Source organism: Zosterops lateralis, assembly GCF_965231275.1.
Source record: "Zosterops lateralis genome assembly, chromosome: W".
NCBI lineage: Eukaryota > Metazoa > Chordata > Aves > Passeriformes > Zosteropidae > Zosterops > Zosterops lateralis.
The window spans coordinates 6,195,294-6,206,074 of NC_139801.1; the positions used below are offsets into that span (position 1 = coordinate 6,195,294).

The 10,781-nt window shown below is 44.8% G+C and overlaps 1 protein-coding gene across 1 annotated transcript; it reads right to left on the bottom strand.

Moving 5' to 3' along the window:
• Positions 1 to 3,172: 3,172 nt before the first annotated feature.
• LOC310922134 (NKAP-like protein) lies at positions 3,173 to 8,316 on the bottom strand (the record flags this gene model as incomplete). The annotated part of the gene is made up of 9 exons (XM_083882532.1): positions 3,173 to 3,468; positions 4,768 to 4,917; positions 5,379 to 5,454; positions 5,604 to 5,719; positions 6,103 to 6,148; positions 6,777 to 6,896; positions 7,113 to 7,186; positions 7,563 to 7,643; positions 8,069 to 8,316. The coding sequence occupies 9 exons, from the start codon at positions 8,314 to 8,316 to the stop codon at positions 3,294 to 3,296; spliced, it is 1,086 nt and encodes a 361-aa protein (XP_083738658.1). The 3' UTR covers positions 3,173 to 3,293.
• Between the last annotated feature and the right edge of the window lie 2,465 nt (positions 8,317 to 10,781).

The window sequence follows — 10,781 nt, forward strand, 5'->3', positions numbered from 1 at the left end:
CTACTTTGTGGATAGATAAAAAGCATTGAACCTGTGCAAAATCAGCTACACCATGACATGGCAGCTGGCTGTGTGTGACAGTCCCTGGAAGTTATGGGTAGGGACGGCAGGATGTAACCAGGTTCCAGAGTGTAAATGGGAAGAGGCAGCTGGGCAGGATTTGCTGTTTGTGAATGCCAGGTCTGTGAAATTCCAGGGAAAACATTATAGGACTTTAGGACTTTTATTTTCTCGATACAAATATACAAGACATCTCTGCTGCTAGACTTAGAGGAGCAAAAAAAAATTAGGAGAACAAAAAAGAAACAACCTACCTCTCAAAACCATTTTGTTTTCAAAAACATTTGAGAAAAAGAAGTTCCAGGAGATATGTTTGGAAATACACAGTTGAATCAAAGATAACCAGCACATAAGCACTGCCTGAGCAAAGCCTCCAAGCACAGAGTTTAAAGCAAGACATGTAATATTGCTGAAATAGACCAAAGTAAAATACTACAGGAGTTAAAACAAGGGTTTAATCTAGAACACTTCCATAAACAAAAACATTTCAAATAAATTGAAAGATACATCCTTGTTACCACCTGTGTACATCCAGGGGTTCCAATCAGTGCACTCCACTGCATGGATGTCTATGTATAACATAGGAGGAAAAGAAGCAAGCAGCTTAGTTCTTCACCATGTGTTTCAGTGGATTGAAGATCAGACCCTCCTATTACTGTTACTTTACACCTCAGTTGCGATCTGCTTGCTCTAAAGTAACTGAAGCCCATCTGTATTAAATTACAAACTCATTTACAAAATATTTACACATCTGGTTTGAATCACAAACCAAACTCAACTGTTTTGAGGAAAAACCTAAATCTAAAAGACTTGTGAAAATATATTGAAGCGGACAGTCCTGGATCTTAAAACAGGAACTCAGGAGTTCCTTCATTTTTTCTACTGGTGCTAGTAGCTTGTTAAAGGTCTTTCCCAAGCTAAATGATCCTATGATTAATAAAAATAAATGGAATAAAAAACACCACACTTATTGGCATTAGTTAACAAAGCCTTCCCATGGGATCCTTTGGCTTGTCTGATTCAAAGCAAGCACAGAACACTGACATCTCTAATCTTCCCCACCTGTTCCTGCCTCGCAACCTTTCTCTTTACAGGGATTCCTTGTAGATGGTAAACAAACCATCCAAGAAAATCTGATGAAAATAACTGTTTCCTTGATACAAGTAATCCACTCCTGAGGCTTGGCCCTGTTGGGTGAAAGGTGCTGCAGCACCTGCAGCTTTTTTCATATCACAACTGGACTGGTGTAGTGGTTTCATGTTTGCCAAATTCTGTTTGCCAAATTTAGTGTAGTGGTTTGAGTGTCTTTTCTGCTGTGAGATAGGATTAGGAGAAAAGCAAGCAGGCCCAAACTTAAAAGGGTACAAAGATAGATTTATTAACACACACTAAAAGAAGAAAATAAGAATCAAAATGAAACTTTCAAAACACTCCTCCTCCTCCCTCCAAGTGTGTTTTTTCCTCCCAAACAATGTAAAGAGACAAAACTCAGAACTCTAGGTCAGTACCATTCATAGAATAGTCTTTCATTCAGTCTTTTTAGAGAGAGAAGTCTCTCCTGATTTGTTCTGGTAACTTTCTACAAGAAAAACAGTCTGGTTGTGGCTTCTGACTCTCACAAAGGCAGCTGCCCAGGAACTTCTGCAGTTGTGGACTGTGGTAATGCACCCTATACCTCTAGCAGATGCTTCCAAATAGGGAAAGAATCTCAGTTTGCCTTTAGACATTTTAGGAAGTTTAGCTGGAAAGTACTGTGGGTTTCTCATTGTAATTGGCTCGGAGCCAGCACAGAAGTGTGGATTGGGCTCTGGGAATGTAACTCAAAGTCTGTTGCTCATCTCATTGGGCCAAGGGCCAAAAAGCCCACCTAAACTGTTGAGTACTAACGACAGAGAACAAAGACACTCCATGCTTTTCGAGGTGTTGTAGCAAGTAGGAGACTTGCCTCTATACTGTGCTCGGCTTTGCCTTTGTATTATTTTCCTTCTTTATTAAAACCTTTTTGATTTTTCAAGACACACTTGATCATGTTGTCTCGCTAATTAATATTAGCCACTTCTTTGCAAAGGCTGGACCCTCAGAGGTGTGGGTAAAACCCATAGTGGACCTCCCATATCACATAGCCTTTCCCACGTGGCTACCTATGGGCCATGGACTCATGCATACTGGGGTGTCATTTTAAAAATAAACAACTCTAAAGGCAAAGGATTCTTCATCTCAGAGAACAGAGATGTTTTCTCACTTCATCACTGGTGCAGAGGGCTTCTTTCTTTGTTCCAACATCTCATAGGATCACAAGATCACAGCTACTAATTTAATATTCACTCAGTCAATCACAAATACCTTTGCTCAAATCCACATATCTGAATAATAATTTTCCCCAATTCATATTGTCCACGATGTAAAGGAATATTCTTGCATATTCATATTACAGCTTGTTACCACAACTCATAGGAGATTTTCAGCCTAGGACCAAGGCAACTTCCACCTAAGGGGTCACTCTTCCTTCACTGACTTTGATATCTTCATACTGTCTCTTTAAATATCTCCTACTTTGATAGTTTCTCTCCCTCAGAGAAGGGTTAGGGCTCTGGAAGCTTTATCTGTGCCACGAAAGAGTTAAATCTTGCCCAGGTCCTCTCCCTTGCTGCTGCTCACAGTGTCAGATTTCAAGGCTGCGCCAATAGGGGGGGGGAGAACCCAAGCCGAGATTTAGCTGAAAACAGCAGTCAGAAATGAAAGCAGCCAGAATCATAAATGCCTATAAATGCCTCCTGCCCACCCCTCGGTGTCATGGGGTGTGCCGAGCCCGGGCAAGGAGCAGCTCCCGGGGGGGAGGAGGGGGAAAGACAGGGGTAACATCTCCCCTGGCCAGTGGCACAGGCAGCTGCTGGGGTGAGCTTTAAAATTGGCTAGATGTTAGTAGCCAGGGCTTTTTCCCCTCCCCCGCTGGCAGCTGCTACCAGGCCCGGCCATGGCCTGGCCCGGCCTGCCCGGCTGCCGCACGACCACGACCGGTGCTACCTGCTGGCAAGCTGGAAGGAAGAGAAAGTTTCCCAGCCTTCTTCTGATTTTTAAGCCTGTGTGACCCAGAGGTGTATCCCTATTTTAATTGGCCAATCCGGACGTCAATCTTAAAGCCAGCCACTAATTGGTTTTTACCATCAGTGCTAAACCCCCCTCCGGTTAGCTGCCACGTGGTGCAAGCTATGGTGTACAGCTCAAATGAAGCATTATTTTTCCTCTTTGCCTTTAGTCTTTCTGTAGACCATCTCTCGAAAGCTTGCAAGGATCTTATTCTCTCGTTTCCTCCTCTCCTCCTGGTTGAAGGATGCCAGAGCTCTCTTTTCATCTGCGCTGTAGATCTGGTTCTCTTTACGCAGACGCACAGCTTCCATGCGGCGATGCCTGTGGGGGAGAACACGGGTTATGTCAGCAAGGGCAGGGGGCTGTCAGTGCCCTGTCACAGCTTCCAGCCATCAACTGGCCTGAATGTGTTCAGGGGCTTTAAATAAAGATACTGAAGTACTAAGGCCTGAGCAACAGGCCCCGGGTCAAAGTTGACCTCTAGATGAACCTTCCAACAAAATGTTATATCTGTATCCACTCATTAAGGTAATATGCATGAACATTAGTGAAATATGTAGTGTGATAAGAATATATTTATCTTTCTGCATTTAGAAGCCAGACAAAGGCATGAAATCAGACCTCTGGCCTTGTTTGAAGGTATATGATCAAAGCCAGATCCCTTGGTTCCTCCTCAAGCCCTGGCCAGGCTTTGGGTGGAACCCAAGAGGAGGATGAAACCAGATGTTCCTGCACTAGAAGTTGTGTAAGCTTGTTTATTCTACAGTCTAAAAGCTGGGCCCTCTCACAGTGAAGATGGAGGCCTCGGCTACAGGTGGACACACCATGTAGGAATTCCCAGGAATGGTTCTCTAATCCTTTGCTGTGACTGGGGCTCCCCAGCTAATGTGCAGGTCTGGATGATGGTAAAGTATTAGGGTAACTGGTGATGTATCTTTCTTAATCACTCTAGGCAATCTTTTGCAGTAATGATTAGGTGCATTACTTAGCTTATCCTTTGTAATGCCTTACAGTTTTGCACTGTAGAAAATTATACTTACTCCTTAAAGTTGGTATCTGCATCTTTTGTGCTGACCTTGCCAACTGGCAAAACATACCTAAACTAGATAATCCAAACTGCACACTAACCTTCCCAGGAAGGAATGTGGCAGAGCAAGGAACTGATTTCTGACTGTCTGTTCTCAGGCAGTCAGCCAGAAGCCTCTCCTACCCCCAGGGTGTCAGCTGCTGGCTCACCAATATTAAAGTGAGATTCTTGTTGGTCATAGAGAAAAAAGTGCAGCCAACTTCTCACACATTGATTTGTCTCCTGATGAAGGGCCAGCACATCCCCAGGGCTGTCCAAACAGACCACCTTTGAGCCACCTGACACAAGCACCTCCTCATTTGAAATAATTAGAAGAGTATTGCCTGTGAAGAACTTTTGCTCTTGAGGAGAAAGTGTCCTTGAAAAACTCACTATCCATCTCTAGCAATGGGGAGTTTAGTGTAGATTATTGCAAGCAGAGTACCTTCTCCTCCATGCTTGCAAGTAGAGCTTGGAAGTAGTCTTCTGTTCAGCCAGCAGAGAAACCAGCTCTTGAAAATTCCACTGAACCATTGCCATAATCAAAACCATACCTGCTGCCACTCATGACGTAACCAGAGCTCTCAAACGATGCGATCTCTTCACTTGTCAAGCCGATTTCACCTCTGCGGGGAATGCGTTTCCCTGCTTTTACGTATTCTGCCATGGCTGCACCTTCACCAGGCAGGAGGGCATGTCCATAGCTAAAAAACCAAAAGTGGTGATTTCAGTAGTTTCAGATAGAAAGAGCCTGAGCTAAACATCCAACTTCCCTGTTCACTACTATATACAGATGCATTTTTAAACACTTTCTTATTCTTTCCCACATATTGGCCTGTTTCTTCCTTATGGCAACACTAGCAACAACATCTTAAATTATCAGCTGAGTTCATTCTGATGACACTACAAAGTCACAATACTGCAGAGCTTTAGAATAAAGGCACTTACAATTCATTTTTCTAAGAATCAAGGCTAAAAAGCATAAACCAGACTTTTCTACCCAAATTCAGGCCAGGGGAAAGCCTAGCACCACTAGAACTTGTGAGTTTCTGGCACAGCATTTCTCCCTCTGCATGCCTTATTGTTGCAACAGCCCTTTTAAACAGTAACTTTCACACTTGATTTACTTGATTTGATCAAAGTACCATTAGAGTTGTCTACTCACTTCAAAGGCCTATCATCCTGAGATGTGTGAGTTTTGGGAGCCTCTGGTCCAATCAAACTATCAGCTTCAGTATTTTCTGCAACAGTCAAATAATGAGGAAGATTAATCTTGTGCCCATTGTTCTTTGTTATCAGAAGTGTTACACAGGTCAGCAACACCTAACAAAGAATTCACAAAAAGGACATCAAGAAGTTTCCATCCAAGTTTAAAGTCAGGTGAACCTACCTGACCTCTCAATCCAGAGATCATCCCCTTGAAACATTTCATCATCGGAATCTTTGCTACTTGAATCACTGGATTCCCTCCTGCTCTTCTTAGCTTTCTTTTTCTTATACTTCTTCCTGTGATAAAGCCAGACAGACATGCTATTTATAAAAATTTAAGATGAAAAAAGGTGATTGGAATCATACTCAAATAATTAGTTTCTCAAGGCAACTTTCACTTATAGGAAGACTGGCTGTCTGCTGTTTCATACAAAACACTTTACAGCAAAGCCAAAACAATATATATGTTCTGTTTTGACTTCCATAGAGTGTTAGAAAGTGGCTCTACAGGGAGTTGTGCACAATTGTGTAGATTTAAATAAAATCCATCAAATTAATATTATTTGCCAGCTCTTGCAAATTATCCAAGGTCCTCAGGCTCCCTCAGGGCCTGCAAAGAAAACTGAGCTGCCCTCCAGCCAACAGCAGCCAAAATGACACACAGTAACCATGACACTTACTTTTTGTTCTTCTTTTTCCTCTTCTTGCTTTTCTTTTTAGCTTTATCTGAAAAAAGGAAGTGCATCTATTATCACAAAGAAATTATTAGTTACAACTAAGTAGTTTGCTGCCCTGTGAACAACATGGCATGCCTTTTCCAGCCCCAGTGTTCCTGGAGCTGTAGACTCTCTGACTCTCTCAAGCCTAACCATAAGCCTAACTATAATCCTAGCCTTAGTCCTAACCCAAACTCAATATTATGGGTTTTCCAGGTCAGAAAGATGTAGGAACAGCAATGTTGGGGCCTTGCTGGGATTGCCTAGGCATGCCTTTTCCAGCCCCAGTGTTCCTGGAGCCGTAGGCTCTTTTACTCTCCCAACCCTAACCTTAAGCCTAACCACTCCCCTAATCCTACTGCTAAGAATTACACTAACCACTACCCCTACCAATTAACCTAACTACTACCCTAACCCTGAGCCTATTTCCATCACTAACTGCCTACACCAGAATGCCCTAGTACACACACTGATGGGACTTGTATATACTGGGAAAGTGTTAGTAGAAAGCTCTCTGCAGTACTGGTCAATATGAGAACATATCAAACAGATCTCTGGCATGAGAGGCCCAGTGGATGCTAAATTCAGAAATCCCATTTCCTGAGACCAGAGTGCAAGCTGAAACCCTCTTGTCTTACCACTGGAGTTCTGCTCAGACTCAGAGTCACTGTCGCTGTCCTCAGAATGTTTCCTGCGCTTTCTTTTGGATGACTTATGTTTTTTCTTTTGTCTTTTTTTCTTCTTTTTCTTCTTTTCCTCTGGAATGTTTTAAAAGATAACATTAGAGAACAAAGAACATCTAGTTCCATATGTATTCCCTGACCTTCCCAAAGCAATGCTCTTCTTTGAGCTGGAGCCCACCCCACTCACTTCCACCCATCTAAGCCAGGGAACCTCCTGCAAGCAGCAGCAGAAGATTCTAAGCCACAGTAGCTTCCCATTTTCAAAAAAGCAGTGCAAGCCAAACAAAATACCTTCTGAGCTGGAATCTGAAGAACTACTCTTAGATTTTGCCTCTTCATCTTCTACCGGTGTGTGCTCATCAGAACTGAATAAAATAACAGTTTGCTACTTAAAATCTGTTTTGTCATACTCAAGATCAAAGGTACACATATGACCAAAGACATTTTGAGTCAATCCTTGCAAAGAAGTAAAATATTAAAGAGCTAATTTAGCCTGGGAACTTCTGTCAGAACCACAACACAACAGTCACCTAATCTACAATAAATTCACATATTGCATAATTGGTATGTTGGAATTATTTGATGGAAAAAAACCCTAGTAATCTCATTATGTTGTTTCAGAAAGGAACTGATACAATAAGTATTGTGGCACTATGACTAGCACAGGGATAAAGCACCTTTATAAACTGAACTGATATGTAATTAATATTATAAAAAGCATGAAGAAAGAATATGCCTTACTCTGGGTCAGGAACTTTTGGTGACAACCCCCAGACTTCAGGTGCCCCCAGTTCTCCAATTCTCTCCCTCTCATTGAGTCTCCTGTAAAGAGAAACACTGTCACTGAGGCCTAGTTTGCCATACCCAGCACACAAACATTTTAAGTCCCACACGTTAGTGTTTCTAATCGCCTAAAGCACTTACAATAAGGATAAGAAACAACTCGGAGAAAGGAGCAAGCTCGCAGGCCGGCAGTCTGGCAACAGAGCTCCGCACGCTGCAGAGGATCGGCGTTTGCAGGTGCTAACCCCCTTCCAGCCGAGCTCCGTCCCGTCCCCCCCGGGCGGCCCTGCCCGCGGTGAACGCACGAAGAGCCCGTGAAGGGGCTGAGTCCGTGACGGGGCCGTACAGAACCAGGACTGGCCACTCGCCCAACACCCGCAGGCCCCTGCCCCTCCCGGGAGCACCGTTCCTTCGGCGCAGAGAGGGGCCCGGTAGGGCAGACCCGACCCCGCGCTGGCGCTCACCTCTGCCGCAGGATCTCTTCCTTCTCTTTCTCGTAGTACTCGGGCCATTTGCCGTGGTGGTGGTGCCCGTGGTGCGCGGAGGAGCGCGGCGCGCCGGGGCTCCGGGACCGGCTGTGGCTCCGCCGGTGGCTCAGGCGCCTCTGGCCATTGCGCTCGCGGGACCGGGACCGGGAGCGGTCCCGCGAGCGGCAGCCGCGGCGCTCGGAGCTGGTGGCGGGCGGGGAGTGGGAGCGGGACGCAGGCGCCATGGCTGCGGCGGAGCCGCTTCCGGCGGCTTCCGGCGCCCTCCCGACCGGGCGGGAGCGGGGCGGCCCCGCCCGTGGGGTCACCGCCCCACCCGCCTGGCCGGCAACGCGGCGGTGGTCGCGCCGGCGGCGGCTCCCTTTGTGCCCCGCGGCGGCCGCCTGGCAGAGATGGACGCGCGCATGGCAGCGGCGGAAGGTGAGGCGGCGACGCGGGGCGAGCCGCGGGCGGCGCGCGGGGCCACGGCCCCGGGAGCTGTCCAGGGCAGCCCGGGAGCAGCACTGCCCCGCGGACAGCTCACCGTGCCCCTACGGGGTTCCCCCTTCTTGGCCGGCCCTGGCACCGCCTGACACGGTCCGGCCCGGGAAAGGCCCCGTTTCGCATGTTCAGCCGCCCGGCACCTCCCAGCGCGGCCTGACACGGCGCTAGCCGCCGCTCCGGTGCAGCGTCTCAGGGCAAAACTGACAGGACGAGAGGAAATGGCCCCAAGTTGCGTCAGGGGAGGTTTAGGTCGAGTATATGGAAAATTTTTTCATGGGAAAGGTTGTCAAGCACAGGAATAGGCTGCCCAGCGAAGTGGTCCTGGAAATGTTAAATGGAGGTGGGACTTAAGGATATGGTTTAATGGTGAACATGGTGCTAGGTTCACGGTTGGAGTTGATGATCTTAAGTATTTTCCAACCTTAACCTTTATCTATGAAGATGATACAAATTATGTATTCAGATAAGACACCCGCTCTTCTGTGAGCGCCATTTCCCCTCAGGTTTGACCACGTTGCCACGGAGCTTTCTTAAAAAAACCCCGAGTTTCTGCTCAGCTCTGGAAAGTGCAGTGTAATATCGCCGGGTCTGGCCAGCTCTGTGTAAAGGGGGCATTTTGGACAGCTGCTCCACCCTGGGAAGCCCATGCTGGTTTACACTGTCCAGAAATTATGTCAGGGTATGTCAGTCTCTTTTTCACCAATGAAACAGTATTTTAGCTCCCAAACCTACCATAAGTGGCATAAAAAAAAATCTGTAAGATGGAGGAAGCCTATTTAAATTGTGTATTTTTTGGGGTGCAAGTAACCATGTGCAGAACAGGGAGGGAAAAGATTTACCAGAGACTGCCCATGTGTGTGGTGTTACCGTCACCTGTGTCTGTGTGAGGACAGCCCGGTTTCTCCCTTCTTTTGATTATTTTGGCAAACAGATCTGACTAAATGATGACTAAAACATCTGCCTCAGGAGCACTCTACACCTGTGTTACCTAATATTGTAAGGTGACTTGAAGTGCTTTTGTACACAAGTTATAATGCTCATGCAGTACATAACAGCATCTACAACTACTAATGTCAATAAAAAGGATCACTGGACTCTTAATTCAGTTATATGAAGCTTTATATAATGGGATTGACAGGAGAAATACTCTCAGAGATTTCTTCAAAGCACAAACAGTGGAAATTTGTATTTTGGAGTCTTTCAGAAGCAGTGATTTTTTTATTTGAAATTCCCACAGTGGAAGAATATTTCTGTCCTTAAAGGTAGTCTTAGGTAGGATAACTATTGAATTTCAATTTTATTGAAAACCCTTAACTGTTCTGCTTTAAAAATTTAATTTACTTTAATATAAAATGCATGTTTTCATGATGGAGAATGTTACTTTGTCTCTCAAATTTGTCAGCTCTTTAAAATAATTTTCTATTCTCAAAAACTGTATTTTTTAAAAAACAAAAGAGCTCCTCAAATTGCTTAATTGAACTCATTATTGAATTGCATACTTTTTTGTCTTCTCACAAAAGCCTGCACATAAATTTCTTTAAATTTGTACTTCGTATTTTCAGAACCTCCATCCCAGAGATTTTTTGATCACTTCTATACATTAAGATAAAAGTTGCCATTGGGTCTCTTACATATTTTTTCAGTTCCAAGAATACCACATGTAGTTCTATATTCCAGATGTTTCTTGTCAATATCTTAGATAAAATGGTTCTTTTATATTGTTATTTATATTGTAAGGGTTTATGTGACTTGAATCCCCAAACACTTTCTAGGCTTATCTAAAAATAAAAGTGGAAAAACCAACCCCTAAACTAGGAGATACATGCTGACAAAAAAAATTCACATTGAAATTCATCTTTCAGGTGCAGCAAGACAGTGGCAGCTTCAGTCAATTTGGCTGAGCTGGGGAGAGCATTAGCTCTGTCCTGACTGCAGCAATGTGACAGAGGGATTCAGATTCTATATCTGACAGAAGGAGTTGCCACAGAAAAAAGCTGCTGTGAGAAAGGTAAAAGTCAAGATGGTCCAGCTCTCCCAGCAGCTTTTAAATCAGGCAGCATTTCTGTGCCTAAGTGGTTCAAACCTGATTTTTGAGATCTGGTGATGCCTCAGGAGGAGGGATCCTTCCAAGTCAGTGCTCGTCTGTAGCTGTAAGTTTTCCTGTTAGTTATTTAGTGTTGGAAGAGGCAGTGAGAAGTCCTTAAAGCTG